A 20687-nucleotide genomic window follows, 5' to 3' on the forward strand; every position below is an offset into this window, starting at 1 on the left:
TATAAACTTCTCCACACATTTCACTCTTCATAATTCTATCTTATTTAATCCATCTTAATTTAAATCATTATATTTGTATCTTTTGCCCATTCTTTATTATCCCTCTATCTCATTCCTTATTAAAAAAAAAAAAAGAATTTCTCCTGAAATCACTAATCAGAGTATGATGCCTTTCTATCCTCCCCTAAATTAATTAGATTAACATTTAAAATAACACCTAATACCCAATCTGATTCTGCTTGGTACATTCTATCTACTAATTTTTTTCTTTTAATAACAATAAAAACAAAGTGATAAATCCAAAATGATTAAATACATAGTTAAATAATAAATCTAAATATTAAATCTTATAACATTCCCATTGCCTTTCCCTTTAATATTTTATTACATTTTAAAATCAATCATTGTTAAACATTTCAACATTTTAATTTCTTATTAACTCTTAAGCCATTCTAATTTTCTATTTCTAATACAGATGTTACAATACCATCTTATGTACCTTGCAAAATCTTTTTAAGAAAATTGTACTTTACCCTTTGTCCCTAAAAAAATTCCTCTTTTCCCATCTAATTTCAAAACTTTGTGGCTTTTCTCTGCCTTTCCCCTTTCTTTCTTCCCCCACCAAATCTTCCTACCCCGCTTCTTCTAGCCTCTGCCTTGCTGGCATCCCTTCTCTGTTGTGTTCCCTTTTCTTTTGTTTACTATCATTATATTTATTTTGCATCTTATTTTTCTCTTTCTTAAATGTTTTTTAGATCTTAAGTCCTTCATTTTCCTCGCTTTCTTCCTTCCTTCTTTCTTAGTTAAATTTTGGAATTCATTAAAGATGGCGTCTTCATCTTCTTCTTGTTGTTCTTCTGCCTCCATCTGTTGTATTGTTTGTTGATAGTTAACCAGCGCCATTTCTAAAAATAGGAAGGCTTTTTCCATACCATCTTTACCGGCTGCTTTTGTTTGCTCATATTCTTCCCTCAGTTCCTCAAAAGAAAAAGCCATTATAGATCTTTTCTTTTCTTTTCTTTTTTCCCTCTTTCTTCTTACACCAACCAAGATATTTAAAAATAAAAATAAAACAATCCCAAAATCCACAATCCTCAATCTATCCAAGCCAAGACAAAATTCTCCCTTTCTCTTCCAGGGGTAGTATCAGACAAAGGAAAAAAGAAAGTCCAAATCTGTATTTTGAAGCCTTATTGGAGTTCTATTTCTGTCTTCAAATCCTTAAGGCATCTCCAACAAAATCAAACCAGATGAATATATTTTTTTGTCCTCTCCCTTCCGACTTATCCCATAAAGCTAGTTTTACCTGAAAAAACAGGTTTCTCAATGTCCACTTATTAATTCCGTCGGGAAGGAGAGTAAACTTTCCTTTCAGCACCACCAAACTGCCGCTTTTTTCCTCTTCTAGAAGGTATCATTCAGAAAGTCATAATTTTCAGGAGTTTTGTTAAATATGTCTTAGAGTCCTGGGAACCAAGAAAAACTTTCTCTTTTCAAAAACTTTCTCCACTTCCTCCTGCGCATTCTTACCCGGCTGCCAGCTTCTTTGTGGCGGCCATTGCGGACCGCCGCTGCACCGTCTTGGGAAAAGGGGTTCTGCTGCCGGGGGGGGGTCTGCAACACCCCAAACTACTTCTCCTCCCCTCTTTTCCCCATAGCTTTTCTCATTCCAGTTTATATCCCTTTCTTTCTTAATAGCGCTTTCCCTTTTCTGCTGGGTCTTTCTGCCTTTCCTGACTTCACAGGTACCCCTTTTGATTGCCTTCTTAAATTTCAACTTTTTAACCTTTCCTTCTTTCCCCACTTCTTTGTAGTGTTCTTTGTGTTAATTGTCTATTTAAAATGTCTTCTCCTTGAATCGACTCCTCCTCCTCTGAAGCTCTTTCTTCTTGTTCTTCAATCGCCATTTCCATTTTTTCTAACACAGAGCAAAGTGATTCACCTCTTTCCTGTAGTAATTCTCTCATATTTTTAAATTCCATTTTTAATTCCCGAAGAGATATCATCATTACACACTCTTGTATTTTATGATCGTTAAAGTCCACAAAAAAACACTTTTACTTTCCTTCTTTCGATTTTCTAAAGTTCTCAATTATTCCAGCCCAGGGTCAAAACCAAAAACATCAATTAATCCCACAGTCAGTCTTTCCTTGCTTTTTTCTTTATTCTGGTTCTGCTTTCACTTTCTAAGATTCTTACTTTGTTTCAATATTTCTTTAATGTTATATCCACACAAGTTCATTCAGAAACAGGATGCTTTCCCTTTTGTTTGAGCTCAAGTTTTTGTCAAAAGGTGGCACGCTCCATTATACAAAGTCTTCACCTTTTCCCCCTATTTTTTTATTTAGGGTTTTTTGAACCTCAATATTCCAGCACAGTCCACTCTCCAATTTGTAAACTTTATTATTATTATTTTTTGAAAATCTTAAGTCCAGCTTTATTTTATGCCTGTTTATTCCCAAAATATTTTAGTCCAATTTAGTTAAATCTTTAGTTCCAGCTTCTTCCTTTCCCAGTTCGAAGCCTCGCTTAGCTGTCAAAAATATTTTCTTTTTTTCCCCCTGTCCCTTTGTAATTTCGCCGCTCACTTTTCTTTTCTTAAAAATTCCATGTTACCTTAATCCCGGGGTACTTTTGTTTAGTTTCATTGCCCAGTTGTCCCGGTTCAGATGTTATCCACCTCTTTCTTCCCTCCTGCACAAATCTTAATCCAGCTGAGTCCTCCTCTTCGGGGTGGCCATTTTAAACCACTGCTGCAATCGTCTTCGGTGGGAAAAAGACCAAGCCCAGGAGGGGAGATGCGGCTCCCCTCAATCTGGCTTGTGGCTTCCCCTTACTCCACCGCCCCTCCAAGGCAGCTTCAGCCCCTAATCATAATGATCAGGGCTCTCCAACAAAAGAGCACGGACCATAGCCGCAGAGAGTCGCAATCTACGGTGCGTCAGCGTATATTTTAATCATTGAGGTGTCACACTCAAAACAGTAAAAGGGGGGAAACCTATACTTTTTTTTTTTTAGTGTTAAAATTTGTATTAATCTAGAATTTATAAAAAGAATGTGTAATGGAAAGGGAATATGACTGACTAAAGAACCAACTAAATTAATAAATTAATATAGACTATTAAAAGCAAGGAGAGAAATTGGTAACTTTTTTATTATTATTATCACTATTATTATTGTTGTTGTTGTTGCTGCTGTTGTTGTTGTTATTAGGCAAACACATATTGTTTATCTTTATTTTTAAAATAAATATTAAAGGATTATATTTGAAATAATTGAAATGAAACAAAAAGATGTTTCGATTGAGATTAATGAAAGAGGCTAGAATTAATGTGTTTGTTTCTCTCCTTACTGAAAATTTGGAATGGAAAAGGTAATAATAGAATTAAGTATGCATATATGAATGTATAATTGCTGTCATATTTGTATGCAAAGGTGATGACCCGGAAATACGTTGTCCACTAAAAAGAGATTTTTGTTTTTAATGTGAAAAACTGAATAAAATTTGTTAAAAAAAAAAAAAAAGAACGAAGGAGTTATTGTAACAAGGCAGATCACGTCAATGATAAAGATAAAGAAAAAAAATTTAACCATTGCTCAATATACGCTGTAAAATGTATATATGTGTGTGTATATACATACATACATACATACATACATACATACATACATACATATGTTGATTTGTCTGTTTTAAATGTATGTCAAATAAATGTTTTTTTCTAGAGTATTTCACTTTTATATATATAGATTACATACATACATACCAGATTACATACATACATGCATACCAGATTATATATGATTTTTACACACACACACACCCCCAGAGGTGGTATTCAGCAGGTTCTGACCAGTTCTGGAAAACCGGTAGCAGAAATTTTGGGTAGTTTGGAGAACCGGCAAATACCACCTCTGACTGGAGATTTTATATTATCTTTCCCCTGCCACCCCCACCAAGCCACAGAACCTGTAGTAAAAAAAATGGAATCCCACCACTGATAGATAGATAGATAGATAGATAGATAGATAGATAGATAGATAGATCTCACAACGATTCACAATTGTGGCAAAAAGGTTGTAAAATGGGACAAACTCACTTAACACATTTCTCACTTAGCAACATAAATTTTGGGCTCCATTGCGGTCATAATTCGAGGACTACCTGTACTATATATCAGTGGTCCCTCAACCTTTCTGGCTCTGTGGACCTGCAGCGAGGAAGATGGGGTGATTTCATGCATGCGCCTGCCACTTGTGCAAATGGAGCTTTGCACACTTGCACGCTGCTTGCCCTGCCCAGTTCCCAATGGGCCACAGCCTGAAATCAGGCGAAGGTCTCTGGGAGGTTGGAAGACCCCTGCCACATTCCGTATGTACACAATACTAGATGCCTTTCACATCTCTGGATTCTGAAATAATTTCCCTGCCTAAACAAACGAGCTCAAAACATCCAAATTAACTATCAAAAACTGATTTTGGAGGAGTGAAGTGCAATAAAGTAGCTGAAATCCTGAAGTTCTACACACTGAAAGAGATTGAGACATCACCCATATTTAGATTTCCTCTTTTAAAAACAAAACCAACCTGAAACTATCATTTGTACTCACAATGTGTTATCTTTGAGTACGGAATGACTCATCTTCTATATTTGTAAACCTTCATTTCATTCATATCTGCGCATAATTTGGTTAGAGCGTTTAGGAAATTACAGGTCCTTTGCTTTTATTATTGTCTGGAATTGTGGGTTTTTTCAGCATCAGTGTCTTAAAAATTATGTAAACTGCCTGGGTTTGATTTTTCCAAAAGTCTCACAGGCTTTGGTAAGCTCACAGACAGAGGAACCAAGATTTATTTTCTGCAGAAAGGTTTATGCCCACCTCCCATACAGCAGAACTGTTAGGAGTTTGCAGCAGAAATTCAAATCTGGAAAACACACAGATGACTGATTCATCAGGATCGTTAACTTCTTTATAAACATAATAATATGAGTAAAGTTTACAATACCATTTGTAACATAAGCAAAAACACAAGCAGCAGCAGCTCAGAGCAGATATCAGTTTCAACAAGCAAGCAAGACTAGTTTCAGTTTAGAGCTGAGAGCAGAGACTAGAGCCATGTTGGCGAACCTAGGCCACACATGCCGGAAGTGGCATGCAAAGCCATTTCTCCCGGCACGCGAGAGGTCGCCCGGAAGAGCCCCACTGCACATATGTGTGCACGCCTCTGGCACGTCATGCGGAGGGGTGTGTGTGGAAGATATGTGTGCATGCGCAGGGATGAGGCGCACGAGGGGGGAATCGTGCGCATGTGCAGGGCGCGTGGGGGGGGCAGCACGCATTGCCTTCTGGGTGCTGGAACGCAAGCGCGTGCAAGTGAGCGCACGCGCAATTATTGGCACGGGAGCCGAAAAAGGTTAGCCACCACTGGACTAGAGCCAAGAGCCACACCCAAGCTACTTCTAGTTTCACTTTCCAATTCAGCTCCCATTGGCTGGAATGTTGCCGTGCCTATTCATTGGCTGACTTTGTTGCTAAGCTCTATTCCATTTCACGAATATACTCTGACAAGAACATGGGCATTTCCTTCAGAATTCAAAGGAGTCCCTGCAGATTTTACTACGGTCATGTGGTCACATGACGTCACAGAGTGATGTTACCTTCCCACCAAAGTTGTACCTATTTATCTACTCGCATTTCATGCTTTTGAACTGCTAGGTTGGCAGGAGCTGGGGCGATGACTGGGAGCTCACCCCATTGCAAGGTGCTGGGGTCTCAAACCTGGGCTGCTAGCTTTCCAAATGACAAGCCCAGCGTCTTAACCACTGAGCCACTGTGCCACTCAGAATTCCAATACCCGGCAAAATCTTGAGCTGATAAGCTGCAGGACAGGTTGAAACCCACCAGGTCTAATTAAAGATGAGATGGGACTGGTACCAGCACTGCCAAATTTCAACTGCACCCGAAATCCTCGAAATATCCAGCCCATCCTTTGCATTACCCAACCAGGCGTCTACGTGTAGTTGTAAGCTAATAGAGCAGTACCCCCAAAAAAAACTTGGAGAAGGAATTTAACAGTCAATAATGTGTGAATGAACCCATAAAATGTGTTAGGAAGAGACTATAAGGTGACCCCGCATTGATTCACTTTGAGAAGAAGGATGAAGGGAAAACTTTTGAGATTCTGTTGCATCAATACAGCTCTGGGATTTCTCGTGAAGCCCTTCCTGGAAGGGTTGACCTCTTGAAAGACATTTTCTCTTCCTAGTCCTCAAGCTGAGCTTTGACCGTCCAGATTAACTCCAGGGTTGCTGCCAGTGTTAAGTGTTTCATTGGACTGAAGGGGAAACTATTCAATGCAAGGAGAAAGATGTATTAATTGTACTGAATTAAGTAGACTATTTCTTCTTCCAACTTTAAACTGTCAGAATGAGGCTACCTTTCTGGTTTTGTTGTTGGCCAAAAATAAGTCCTTATCAGTACATGTTTTTGGTAGTAGCCAACCAGCAGATAGGCTGGGCTCTGCGTCTCTCCACATTCACTTGTGTTGTTATCTGCTAAGAGCTTCTTACTTCAGAATATTGGTTTTACATTTAGGCACTCCCAACTCTCAACCTACTCAGAGTCCTCCAGGTAGAATAAGGGAGATCAGATCCTTCAGCTAGATCCCCCTTTAATGTTATTTCTTGCTTGATGGTCTCCTTCCTCCACCTTTTAATCAGTTTTGTTCCTGCCCTAAAGGCTGTTTGTTCTTGCTATAAATTAAGTAAATTAAATTGGAATAATTTTAAAATGCAAATTAAAACAAAGCTAGCCCTTTCCTATTCATTCTTTCTCCTCTCCTCAGCTGTTTTTTTCCCCAGAGTGTCGTGGAGATACCATCAGAACAGCCAGTGTGGGCTTTGGTCCAAAGAGATCGATATAAGCTGTTTTTTATCACTGTAAAAAAAATTGCAGTCCTTGTTGATATTAAAGTCTTCCCCCTCACACTGATCAAAATATTAACATCTGAGCTAGATACACCCACCCATTTTTCTCTTCTTCCCTCAATCTGTTTTTCTTACTTAACTTTTTTTTAACTGCAAGCACCGCATGTGTGCATTTATACTTATTTTCTAAATAAATGTTCATGTTTTTCTTGCAAAAGAAGAGTTCCTTGGCATACCCCTGACTGCTTCTGTTTCTATAAATATGTAGTTTTCTCCCCTGTACTTAAATACTTCATCTTTACATCATCTACTATGTCTATGTTGGTAGGGGTGGGATCCGACCCGGTGTAACTACCGGTTTGGTGATTTGCATTTTGCGCTTCTAATTTACATGAAAGCTGGGACATGACCACTGAAGTAAAGACAAGGGTAGAGAAAGCTCGAACAGCATTCTTCAAAATGAAAAAGGTCTTCTGCAGTCACGACATAAGGCTAAGATTGAAAATCAGGCTTGTCAGATGTTACATCTTTTCTATCCTGCTCTAGTAGAGAGTTGGTGTCATGACCTCTACCCACCCACCACCCATCTCCAGTCGGAGTCTGAATCTGAGGGAAGACGAACAGCTGACAGAGAGCGGGAGAATGGCTCCGTTGGCTGTGGAGGAAACTGGGGAAGGGCAAAGTCAGGCTGGGCAGAGCAGGAGAGAGGTAGAACAAGGGAGAGGTGGTTCAGATGAAGACCAAGGTCCACCACCTCCTCATCCTAGGGCATGCAGGGAAGAACGCAGAAGAGAGCAACATGGGTTGTGTGGCTTATGGGGAAAGAAAGGGCCCCGATTCCCTTCATAAGGCACACCTGGGGATGGAGTTTAAAGGAGAGGCAGTTGGGAGGGGCGTTTGTCCTGAACAAATGCTGAATTCATCTAGTGTTGTGAGTTTTAGCCTGCATTCCTGGACAGAAGCAAAGAGAAACAGGGAATTCTGTCTAGATCTAGGAACCCTGGAGATTTGAGATACTGGATTAGGAAAGATTCCTCTTTTCCCCCCTCCTTTCTTACCCAAGGCAGCTGTTCCTTTTTCACTGCTTTTCCTGTTTCTTGGTTTGTTGTCACCTTCTGACGTCTTCCTGATGGGAAGAGATCTGTGTTTTATTGCAAGCTTTCGAAGCGAGATATTTTCTCTGGGTGGTTGAGGGAGGGCCCATTCATAAGTCCTGTTCATTTAAAATCTCTTTTTGAGGAGAAAGCTCTTTGTCCAGAAGTATTTTTGCACATTACAGTCAGGGGACATTTGACTTAGAGGGCTTTCAGTAGTATAGAAAGTTAGCATCCACCTCTCTCCTAGAAGAATGAAATATTTTGAGAAATATTAAAAAGGCAGAATACTATATTTCCCTGAAGGAGAAACATGCGCTCGGAAAGCGCCCTCCACCTTTCTTAACAGCCCCATAAGGACTGAGCCAGCCTATCTACAAGACAAAAGATCTTCAGCTCCAGGGTGATGGGATTAGCCCTCATTCAAGATCTACATTAGGACAAAACCATTAAGATACAATAGGAATTGCCCAACACCCTTTCAGAACACAAGCCTCTTCATTACATCATCACCCTCCAAGCTTCAACTAACCTTATCTCAGACAACCTCAGCTATGACCCCTGCATAGCCCCATGGGAGTCTGACAGGAGCCAATAGAATACATTTTCTTGCACAGGAACAGGAAGCTCAAGTTCAAAGCCCAAGAGAAAGTATAAAAGCCACACTCTTCTCATCTCCACTGCTGCACCAGGACCATTGTGCTTGATGGTTCTGCTTCATCATTAAACCATCTTTCCAATCAGCCTCCATGTTTCCAGTGTCTTTCTCCCCGCTTGGAACTGAACCAGGTGGATATTTCTTCCAACACTAGTTATGACACAAAGGCTTGCCCAGTGCTTTTTATGAGAAGCGTCTGCTGCACTGCTGTGAAGGGGTGTGCGTGTGACTATTTGCTCACAACTTCTTTCCCTTCAGTATGAAAGTGGGGGAGAATCATGGGTCTACCTCCTTCCTCTAATATCTCCCATACCTTCTGTGCCTCCTGATCCTCAGCTACAATCCCTATCGTCATCTTTCTGCAGTGTTTCTCAACCTTAGCAACTTTAGGATGTATGGACTTCGACTCCCAGAATTCCCCAGCTGTGAAATTATAGAAGTTGAAATCCACACATGACTATGGAGGTTGAGAAACATTGTCTTACTTAGTGTAATATCTCTGATCTAAGCAATTGGCCATTCATGCCCTGGTAGAAGATGGCCCTCCAAGAAGGTAGGTTCATGACTAAAATATTACAGCTCTTGACCCTTTTGTCCCCAAAATGATGAGGCTGAGATAACTTTCTAGCTAATTTATTTAAAACAGGAAACTCAGAATCAATTGCTAGCTGATAACAAGTTTCTTGATAAGGAACTCAATTTTTGGACTAGGATTTGAAGCCCAAAGGGAAATCCTCTAAAAACAGAAGTGAGAAAAATAAAAAAGTTTTCAACAAAATGGGTTTTTAAAACCAGCTATACGAGTCCTACAGTTAGCTGGAAGAGTATTTGATATATGCAGTATGTCCATGGAAGGTGACAATGAAGTTGAAGTATCATGGCATTGATTGATTGATTTTTATCCTGACTTTCTTTATTACTTTATAAGTAATAACACAGTGAACAGACTTAATGTTCCTTCCTCTTCCTGTTTTCCCCTCAACAACAATCCTGCAAGGTGCAGAGAGAGAGTGATTGGCTCAAAGTCACCCAGCTGACTTTCATGCCTAAGATGGAACTAGAACTCACCATCTCCTGGTGGTTGGCTCAAAGTTTTCTTACCTAAGGGGTGGGTGGGTGGGTGGAATCTTCTGGCGATTGGACCAGTCACCCAGATGACTTTCATGCCTAAGGCAGGACTAGAACTCACAGCCTCCTGGTTTAAGAATCTGCTTTGATGGGGTGCATCAATCGCAACATTATGCAATCCCCACCATTAAAGTTTGGCCCAGCTGTAGCGTAAACAAGAATGTGCATTTTATTGTGTTGGTTCTCAGGCTTGGATGGCTTACCAGAAGCGATTATCAGATTATCCATGCCATTCTGTCCCAATGGTTGTGTCACGAAGTTTGACTTAAAAGTGATTTAATTAACAAAAAGGTTCTTAACAATGGATGTTCAGTGCTAGGCCGTTGGCTTGGGCTACTGTTTCTCACAACAGCTGCACTTTGAGGTCAAGATCCAGATTGCCTTTATAAAGCCCCAGCACTCTCCAGCAGCATTTCCCCAACATGAGTCATTTTACACATAGGCAAATCTTTGTAGCAATTCTTGTGCTGCAGCAATTTTGGGTGATAGCACTCATGCCACATGCTAGGTTTATTTTCCCCTAAGATTCTCTCATCTTGAATCTACGATTATTTCAATGTGTCTTCCTGGCATCTCTGCAGCTTCTTTAAGAAAGTGGGTGAGCCACAGAAATGCCACGTATTGATTCTGCAGTATGACCTAGATTGACTCTGGGCTTTTCTAGCTGACAAAGAGAAGGGAATGCTGACAAAGAGAAAAAGAACTGCTCTTCTCTGCAGCAAATTGAGTCTTTCTCTTTCTTCGCGTTCCTGAGGAGGCCAGGCCATCTCAGGTGACTTTTTTCTCCAAGCGCTTTGAAGGAGATGCTTTGTAGATCTCCGTTATTTTCCTCTGCAGCATCCTGAGGAACTTCAGATAGGGATGTAACTGTATAGGGAAGAGGATAAATTTTGGAAAGGGCTTATTTTGTAAGAAATAGAGCAGAGATCTAATGGTTGAATCAGTGACATTTAGCAGAGTTACAGAAAACACAAGGAGTTAGACTTTGCTGGGATTGGACTGCAAAATTTTCACTTTGGCAGTTGCAACTACTTATGAACAGGAATTGCAATTTTAATCTACAATGACTTAGAATAACTTTCTTGTCACTTTAAATGTACACTAATTGGCATACATTAAAATGAAATTTTGTACAATGTACAGGTAGTCCTTGAGTTACAACAATTCATTTAGTTAGAATAACAGAGATGGAAAGGATGGAAGAGGCAGGAAACCCTATACCATTTCAGACAAATCGTTGTCCAATCTCTTCTTAAAAACTTCCAGTGTTGGAGCATTCACAGTGTCTGGAGGCAAGTTGTTCCACTGATTTATTGTCCTAACTGTCAGGAAATTTCTCCTTAAGTTTAGGTTGCTTCTCTCCTTGATTAGTTTCCACCCGTTGCTTCTTGTCTTGCCATCTGGTGCTTTGGAGAATAGGTTCCTTCTTCTCTATAAAAGCCCCTCAAATACTGGAAGACTGCTGTCATGTCACCCTTAGTCCTTCTCTTCACCAGACTAGATATACCCAATTCCAGCAACCGTTCTTCATATGTTTTATCCCCCACTCCCCTAATCATCTTGGTTGTTCTTCTCTGCACTCTTTCTAGAGTCGACACATCTTTTTTGTATTGTGGTGACCAAAACTGGATGCAGGATTCCAAGTGTGGCCTTACCAAGGCCTTATAAAGTGATATTAACACTTCACGTGATCTTGATTCTCTCCCTCTGTTTATGCAGCCTAGAACTGTGTTGGCTTTTTTGGCAGCTGCTGCACACGGCTGGCTCATATCTAAATGGTTGTCCACTAGGACTCCGAGTTCCCTCTCACAGTTACTACAATTGAGAGAAGTACCACCTATTCTGTGCCTGTGCATTTGGTTTTTCTTCCCCTAAATGTAGAACCTTACTTTTTTCACCACTGAATTTCACTGTAGATAGCGCCCGGTGCTCAAGTCTGTCAAGAACCTTCTGTATCTTAAGCCTATCTTCAGGAGTGTTGGCTATTCCTGCCAGCTTGGTGTCGTCTGCAAATTGGATGAGTTGCCCGTCTACCCACCTCATCCAAATCATTGACCTTTCAAAGTTACAACATCATTGAAAAAAGTGATCGATGACCATTTTTCACACTTATGACTGTTGTGGCATCCCCATGGCCACATGATCAAAATTCAGACGCTTGGCAACTGACTCAAATTTATGACGGTTGCAATGTCCTGGTCTCATGTGATCACCTTTTGTACCTTCTGACAAGCGAAGTCAACAGGTAAACTAGACCCTCTTAACAACTGTGCTGCTAACTTAATAATTGCCACGGTTAACAACCGTGGCAAGAAAGGGCGTAAAATGGGACAAATCCATTTAATAATTTTATTGCTTGGAAATGGAAATTTTGGGTTCAATTGTAGTCGTATGTTGAGGACTACCTGTATTTCTATAGCAATTCTCGGGAATTCTAGCAATTCTTCACTCTTCTGCCTCTCCTTGGTTGCATTCTTACAACATGAGCCCTAAAGTCTGTGGAGTTTGCACCAATCAGGTGACTCTGAGGACACAGATAAAACCTCCAAGCAGCCTCATTGACTCCCTAAAAAGGATGCAAATGACCAGCTGTCTGCAAGGAGTTATAAATCCTTCCATCCCCCCACCATCCAGTCAGAGCCGAAGAAGCTTCTTGGATGAGAAGCGAAATGTCTTCAAAGAAAAACCAGAAAATCCAATTGCCTCTTGAAAAAACACCTTTGGGATAAGCCCTAAAGCTAGTTTTAAAAACCTGTTATATTTTCATAGCATGCCGTGTCCAAAGAATACTCCATTGATCCAGCCATTCCCTCTTAGCCCTAGGAAGAAGGCAGTGGCCAACCATTTTCAAAAATGTGGCTTGGAAAACTTCAGGATCTTCTCTGGATAGTTGCCAGGAGTCAAAAATAACTTCAGAGGCGCCCACAGAGAGACAAGTTATCTTAATGTGGTACCCCAGCTAGCCTGAATCTGTGACTTTCACCCTTTGAAATAAATGCTTCCCAAATTATAAATGTTGCTGTAATTAAATTTGACAGCTATTAATTCTCAGAGAAGCAAGAACAGACAGCATATTTCTGTACACTATCTAGGTTTAATTCATCATTTAAAAATAAAATGACAGTATTGTCAAAAATAGGAGGAAGTTATATACATTTAATAGCCTGACATCTGCTATCTTTAAATAGACCACAGACAGATAGGAAGGGATATAATTTCATTTTTCACTTTTTTTGTTAAAGTTTCTGTTTTAGTTTCTAGTGATATTTTTCACTTTTTCCTATTTCTTAAGAGTTTTTTCTCTTCGTTTTTGTCTCTGTTTTTTTCTAAATAGTTAAATATAGGTTTTTTTTCTCTGTCTCTTCAGTACAGAATATTTTTTATGCAACAAGTAAGGATTTTTTAAAAAGCAATGTCATAATAGATAGAGAGGTAGATAGAGAGGGATAGAGATAGAGATAAATAGATAAATATAGATATTGATATTTACTTTATACATAATGCAAAAAACAAAAAAATAATAAGGAAAGTGTAAATGTTTTTGACGTTAAATTAAAAAATAACAAATTTGACATAATCACCAGTTCAAAACACAAGAAAATAATTGTTAATGCTGGATGCAAACAATGGCTTAGAAACTTAAAGTAAATCACAACGATCTTTCAATAAGATCCACATATAACAAGCATCTAAGGTTTAAGAATTTACATAGAGGAAAAATTGGGTCCATTGCTTTCTAATCTGCTACATTCTACAGATCCTGCACTGATTATATGGGTCATTAATTTTTATTTCATGTAAGTTGTACTACTGTCAAGTACACCTTTTTTTTCCAGTTTTTAAATCTCAGTTGAATAGACAGATCTGGCTGTAAAGCAGTTTCCTCTGGCCTGATATCATCCTGATACGTTTTTGAATTATAATTGCCACAAGCCCACAAACTCTAGTTCATTTACTGTTCCATATTGTCCTTCATTCCGAGTGACTAAATCTATTCAGACATGTTCCATGTGACGAGGTCCATGGAAGAATCAAAGAAGGAATTATGGAGTCCTTGGTGCTTTTTGAGTTTGGGTGTTTCCTTCTGTAGAAAGTTAGCACCCCCACCCTCCTAGGAGAATGTAGTATTTTGAGGAATATTAAAAAGGCAGAATATTATATTTCCCTCAGTGAGAAGTGGAGAAACCTGTTTAGTTTAGTTTACTTTATTGTCATTGCATCTCATACAATAAAATCAAACACCACCTTCAGTTCACATCATGACCATGAAAATAAACACAAACACACATTCTTCACACTCCACACATTGAACCGAAAACCCCCGACACCACACCAACACTGCACTATACAGCAGAATTCAAAAGAGCTACTGCCCTCGGATAGAAGCTGTTTTTCAACCTATTTGTGCTTGTTTTTATTATTCTGTACCATCTGCCAGATGGTAATAGTTCAAAAAAAAAAAAAAAGGGCGTCCAGGATGAGATCCATCACCAGGAGGCAATGAGTTCTAGTCCCGCCTTTGCCATGAAAACCAGCTGGGTGACTTTGGGGCCAATCACCAGGAGACATTGTCATCGTTCAAAGTTAAAACAGCCCTGAAAAACATGACTTATGACCATTTTTCACACTCACGACCATTGCAACACCCACCCAGTCATGTGATCAAAATTCAGATCTTTGGCAACTGGGATGTATTCAATGGGGGAGCCAGATTCACTGAACAAACGCATTTAACAACTGTGTTAAGTCATAAATTGGGACAAAATTCACTTAACAACTGTCTTGCTTAGCAATGGAAATTTGGGGCTCAGTTGTGGTCATAAGTTGAGGACTACCTGTTAGTTGCCATTTTATGGAATGCTTATGACAACCTAATAATCAAAGAGTTAACCGCCAGCATTGATTTACATTAACCTGTTTGCTTATTGCGGTGTTTATTTATCAACCGTGGCCACTCGAAAATGTGTGGACTTCAACTCCCAGAATTCTTGGAATTCTTTAAGGCAGGGAGTCCCCAACCACCGGTCCGCGGACCGGTGCCGTCCGTAGAACAGGTCCCACCGGGCAGCTGGTTTGCTGGGCGCCGCCATCTTGTTTTGATGAAAAAGTGCTTCCGGTGAGCTTTTCCGGGTAGAAAGCTCACCGAAGCCTTTTTCATCAAAACATAGATGGCGGCGCCAACTCAATACGATACCGGGCCGCGCCATAAAAAAGGTTGGGGATACCGGGCGCGGCATAAAAAGGTTGGGATCACTGCTTTAAGGTATCTTAAAGTGGCCATGGTTGAGAAACACTTAACTTATTTCTTTGATCCTAGTTGCCCGAGACCCTAAATCTTCACTAACTTTACAATTTACTCTTGTCAATATTTTGTTGGCCTTTTCATAGTACGTTTTCGTGTAGTTGGTAAAGTGTAAACTTACCATCTAACTTACTTGTCTTCTCCTTTCCTCTCTCCTCTCCTTCCTTCCTTCCATTTTTCCTTTCTCTTCTTCTCCTCCCCTCCCCACTTCCCTCCTCCCTCCCCCCCATCCATCCATCTTTCTTTCCCCCCCCTCTGCATCTCTCTCCTCCTTCCCTCCCTCCATCCATCCATCTTTACTTTTCCACCCCCTGTCCACCTCTCTCCTCCCTCCCTCTCATCCATCCATCTTTCCTTTCCCCTCCCTTCTCCACCCCCTCCCTCTCATCCATCCATCTTTCCTTTCCCCTCCCTCCCTACTTCTCTCCTCCCTCCCTCCCATCCACCCATCTTTACTTTCTCCTCCTCTCCTTCCTTTCCACCTCCCTCCCTCCGTATCCATTCATCCATCTTTCCTTTCTCTTCCCCTCCCCACCTCTCTCCTTCCTCCCTCCCCCATCTTTCCTTTCTCCTCCTCCCCTCTTCTCTGCTCTCTTCTTTTTTCTTTTCTTCCCCAGGTTCCAGGATCTTCTTTGGTCCCGAAAAGCCTTTGTGGACATCGTCAAAGTCTACAACCAGAGCTACATCTACATGCCGGCTTTCTCCATGAAAGGCGGGACCGAGCTTTCTTTCCGAGTGTACTACACCCTCACTGACATCGAAGCCAAGCAGAAGGTGATCTTCGCCAACCCTAACTTCCTACGGGACACCGGCAAGTTTTGGAAAAGCAAAGGGATTCACGCTAAACGGCTTTCGACCGGCCTCTTCTTGGTCAGCGCAGCTCTTGGTCTTTGTGAAGAAGTGACGATTTACGGCTTCTGGCCTTTTTCAATGGATCTCCGTGGGCGGTACATTAGCCATCATTACTACGACAACATCTTGCCGGATTCTAGCTTCCATGCCATGCCGGAGGAATTCTTACAGCTGTGGTTTCTCTACAAGAAAGGGGTCTTACGAATGCAGGTGGAGCATTGCGAGGAGGGCTCTTGAGGTTTTGCTCGTCGAGGAGCGCAAAAAACATTTGTGTTTTACGGTTTGCCGGTGGTTGCTTCATTCAACATCGGCATAGTGAACAAATCAAAAATTGTTGGGGGGCTGGGGGGGGCGGGCAGGAGAGGTTTGCGGGAACAAAACAACCTTTTAACAAACAAGTGCATGGACTGCATTCATAAGCTGAACGTGAACCCGAAGAACTTGGAGATTTTATAGCACCGATGTCGCAGCTCCCTGGTGGATGTTGTTTTGCAAGAAATGCAGAATGCAATGGGGGGGGGGGGCTTCTAAATAAGAACTGGACCGTTTACAAAGGGCTTTCAACAATTGAATACTTCCTGTTGCTCAGATATACAGCTGATTCCCAAAATTACTGGGAGGTGTGTTTTATTCGCTTTTTAAATTTGTTCCCGAGGCTGGATTTTCAAAAGGTGCCTCAGTTATTCATTTTCATTTCCCTCAAAAAAACTATTGAAAGTATAGAAGAAGGGGCCAAGTTCTCCTCCTCCTGCTGCTGCTACTGCTGCTGGTGCTGAAAACTGCAACTTACTTTCAATAGTGTATTGAAAAAATATTGAAGGTACAGAAGAAGGGGCCAAGTTTTCCTCCTCCTCCTCCTCCTCCTCCTCCTCCTCCTCCTCCTCCTCCTCCTGAAAACTGCAACTTACTTTCAATACTGTATTGAAAAATATTGAAGGTATAGAAGAAGGGCCAAGTTTTCCTCCTACTCCTCCTCCTCCTCCTCCTACTCCTCTTCCTCCTCCTCCTCCTGAAAACTGCAACTTACTTTCAATAGTGTATTGAATAATGTATTGAAAAAATATTGAAGGTATAGAAGAAGGGGCCAAGTTTTCCTCCTCCTCCTCCTCCTCCTCCTCCTCCTCCTCCTCCTCCTCCTCCTCCTCCTCCTGAAAACTGCAACTTACTTTCAATAGTGTATTGAATAATGTATTGAAAAAATATTGAAGGTATAGAAGAAGGGGCCAAGTTTTCCTCCTCCTCCTCCTCCTCCTCCCCTCCTCCTCCTCCTCCTCCTCCTCCTCCTCCTCCTCCTCCTCCTCCTCCTCCTGAAAACTGCAACTTACTTTCAATAGTGTATTGAATAATGTATTGAAAAAATATTGAAGGTATAGAAGAAGGGGCCAAGTTTTCCTCCTCCTCCTCCTCCTCCTCCTCCTCCTCCTCCTCCTCCTCCTCCTCCTCCTCCTCCTCCTCCTCCTGAAAACTGCAACTTACTTTCAATAGTGTATTGAATAATGTATTGAAAAAATATTGAAGGTATAGAAGGGGCCAAGTTTTCCTCCTCCTCCTCCTCCTCCTCCTCCTCCTCCTCCTCCTCCTCCTCCTCCTCCTCCTCCTCTCCTCCTCTCCTCCTCCTCCTCCTCCTCCTCCTGAAAACTGCAACTTACTTTTAATAATGTATTGAAAAAATATTGAAGGTATAGAAGAAGGGGCCAAGTTTTCTCCTCCTCCTCCTCCTCCTCTCTCCTCCTCCCTCCTCCTCCTCCTCCTCCTCCTCCTCCTCCTCCTCCTCCTCCTCCTCCTCCTCCTCCTCCTGAAAACTGCAACTTACTTTCAATAGTGTATTGAATAATGTATTGAAAAAATATTGAAGGTATAGAAGAAGGGGCCAAGTTTTCCTCCTCCTCCTCCTCCTCCTCCTCCTCCTCCTCCTCCTCCTCCTCCTCCTCCTCCTCCTCCTCCTCCTCCTCCTCCTCCTCCTCCTCCTGAAAACTGCAACTTACTTTCAATAGTGTATTGAATAATGTATTGAAAAAATATTGAAGGTATAGAAGAAGGGGCCAAGTTTTCCTCCTCCTCCTCCTCCTCCTCCTCCTCTCCTCCTCCTCCTCCTCCTCCTCCTCCTCCTCCTCCTCCTCCTCCTCCTCCCTCCTCCTCCTGAAAACCTTACTTTCAATAGTGTATTGAAAAATATTGAAGGTATAGAAGAAGGGGCCAAATTTTCCTCCTCCTCCTCCTCCTCCTCCTCCTCCTCCTCCTCCTCCTCCTCCCTCCTCCTCCTCCTCCTGAAAACTGCAACTTACTTTCAATAGTGTATTGAATAATGTATTGAAAAAATATTGAAGGTATAGAAGAAGGGGCCAAGTTTTCCTCCTACTCCTCTTCCTCCTCCTCCTCCTCCTCCTCCTCCTCCTCCTCCTCCTCCTGAAAACTGCAATTTACTTTCAATAGTGTATTAAAAATATTGAAGGTACAGAAGAAGGCCAAGTTTCCTCCTCCTCCTCTCCTCCTCCTCCTCCTCCTCCTCCTCCTCCTCCTCCTCCCTCCTCCTCCTCCTCCTCCTCCTCCTCCTCCTCCTCCTCCTCCTCCTCCTCCTCCTCCTCCTCCTGAAAACTGCAACTTACTTTCAATAGTGTATTGAATAGTGTATTGAAAAATATTGAAGGTACAGAAGAAGGGGCCAAGTTTTCCTCCTCCTCCTCCTCCTCCTCCTCCTCCTCCTCCTCCTCCTCCTCCTCCTCCTCCTCCTCCTGAAAACTGCAACTTACTTTCAATAGTGTATTGAATAATGTATTGAAAAAACATTGAAGGTATAGAAGAAGGGGCCAAGTTTTCCTCCTCCTCCTCCTCCTCCTCCTCCTCCTCCTCCTCCTCCTCCTCCTCCTGAAAACTGCAACTTACTTTCAATAGTGTATTGAATAATGTATTGAAAAAATATTGAAAGTATAGAAGAAGGGGCCAAGTTTTCCTTTTCCTCCTCCTCCTCCTCCTCCTCTGAAAGCAGCAACTTACTTTCAATAGTGTATTCTACAAATTTTGTAGCATAAACTGGGATTTAAAAAAAAAAAGAATTGACCAAGGGATCTGTTTTTAGCCAGATTTTTCTTATGACACTTCAGCATCTTCCACATAGATCCATGGAGGTGAAATGTATTAGTTTTCAGAAGAATAAGGTCACTCTGGATCATTTAAAGCCAATCCTATCTGAGCTTGCAAAATGAAACTGGAAACCGATCTTAAGCTGGTGGTTTTAATATCAAAATGTTCATGCTGGATGATCAAGAAGAACCAACATATCCTGTCAGTTCTTTATTATCTTGAGGCATGTCTTTGATGTCTGAAAGTAACCTGCGCTCTATAAATTTGGACTACTTCATCATACATTCCAGGACTTGTTAAACGCATTGCATTGTCTTTATAAAAAGCCGAAATTTCAACCCAAGGCCACATGCCTGATACACGTAGTCCTTGACTTACAACCATAATAGAGCCCAAAATTTCTGTTGCTAAGCGAGGCAGTACCTCATTTTACAACCTTTTTGTCAGCGTTGTTAAGCAAATCACTGCAGCTGTTAAGTATATCATACAATTGTAGAGTAAATCTGACTTTTCCCTTCCCATTGGCTTTGCTTGCCCAAAGCCAGCTGGCCATAGGGATGCTGCAATGTTTGTAAGTGTGAAACCGGTCATAAGTCCCTTTTTCAGTGCTGATGTCCCTTTGAATGGTCACTCCACGAATGGTTGTAAATCAAGGAACTACCTGTAGTTGCGTGTTTTTTTTCACCCCAAACCCGGATATCTCCACTTAATGTGACAGAACGTGTTGAAACGAACGGACTGATTCTCTCTCCCCTTATTTATTCAGTCTCGTGTGCTGACTATTTATTAAAGAGAAGCTGGACTGGAAGAAGATGATGTGGTATTGAAAACTGGGGAAAGAAACATCAATAATCTCTGCCGATGGTTCTGCTTTGATAATCAAAACTAAAAAGGCCCTGCAAACAACACAAATTCTGCCCCTCCCACGGATGCAATTCACAGCCAACACAAAAGGCACAGCTTGCCCAATGCTGCTATTGTGGTTTTGCCAACTCTTAATTTCTCTTTTGTTGTTAATTTTTTTCCCCATTTATATCCTGCTTTTATTATTTCTTGATAAACAACTCAAGGGAGTGAACCTATACAAATGCTCCTTCTTCCTCCAATTTTCCCCACAACAGCAACCCTGTGAGGTGGGTTGGGCTGAGAGCGAGAGACTGGCCCACCTAGCTGTCGTTCATGCCTAAGGCCAGGACTAGAACTCCACCGCCTCCTGTGATTGGCTCAGAGTCGCCCAATTGGCTTTCAAGCTGAAGGCAGGACTTGAACTCAGCATCTCCCGCTTTCTAGCCTGGTCCCTTAACCACTGAGCTTTGTACATTGCCCAAGTCATCGTTGTGAGATTGGTAGCCATATAAATCACTTAAATAAAGGAATAAATATTATGGCTTCTCCCCTAATAAGAGTTGAATACTGGAGGGTATCTTAACTAAAACGGGTTCCCAATCCCCTGGGCTTTGGCCCATTCATAACCGGGCCGCTTAAGTGATGGGAGAGAGAGCTCCCCTTGTGTGAGCAGCAGGCACTTGCACTCAAAGCTCCATTTGAACAAGCGGCGGGCGCTTGTGCAAATGGAGCTATGCATGCTTGCGAATGTACTTGCCACTCACACAGAACCATTGCCTCTCCTCCCCTCCATAGGGC

The 20687-nt window shown here is 41.5% G+C and overlaps 1 protein-coding gene and 1 long non-coding RNA gene across 2 annotated transcripts in view; one reads left to right on the plus strand and one right to left on the minus strand.

Annotated features, from left to right (window-relative positions):
• ST8SIA1 (ST8 alpha-N-acetyl-neuraminide alpha-2,8-sialyltransferase 1) overlaps window positions 1–16663 on the plus strand; it is a 63607-nt gene extending 46944 nt beyond the window's left edge. Inside the window, exon 5 of the mRNA XM_026678270.2 lies at window positions 15728–16663. Coding sequence (XP_026534055.2) covers window positions 15728–16199 — 472 coding nt within the window. The 3' untranslated portion in view covers window positions 16200–16663. The remainder of the gene's footprint in view (window positions 1–15727) is intronic.
• Window positions 16664–16826: 163 nt separating this feature from the next.
• Window positions 16827–17040, minus strand: LOC148130251 (uncharacterized). The gene is made up of 2 exons (XR_015750173.1): window positions 16990–17040; window positions 16827–16869 (listed from the first exon to the last, which is right to left on the minus strand). It is a non-coding gene; the product is annotated as an uncharacterized LOC148130251 (long non-coding RNA).
• Window positions 17041–20687: the final 3647 nt, after the last annotated feature.

The sequence above is a fragment of the Notechis scutatus genome, chromosome 6, assembly GCF_049901735.1.
Source record: "Notechis scutatus isolate UNSWTSFEM ecotype Mainland chromosome 6, rNotScu1.2, whole genome shotgun sequence".
Taxonomy (NCBI): Eukaryota; Metazoa; Chordata; class Lepidosauria; order Squamata; family Elapidae; genus Notechis; species Notechis scutatus.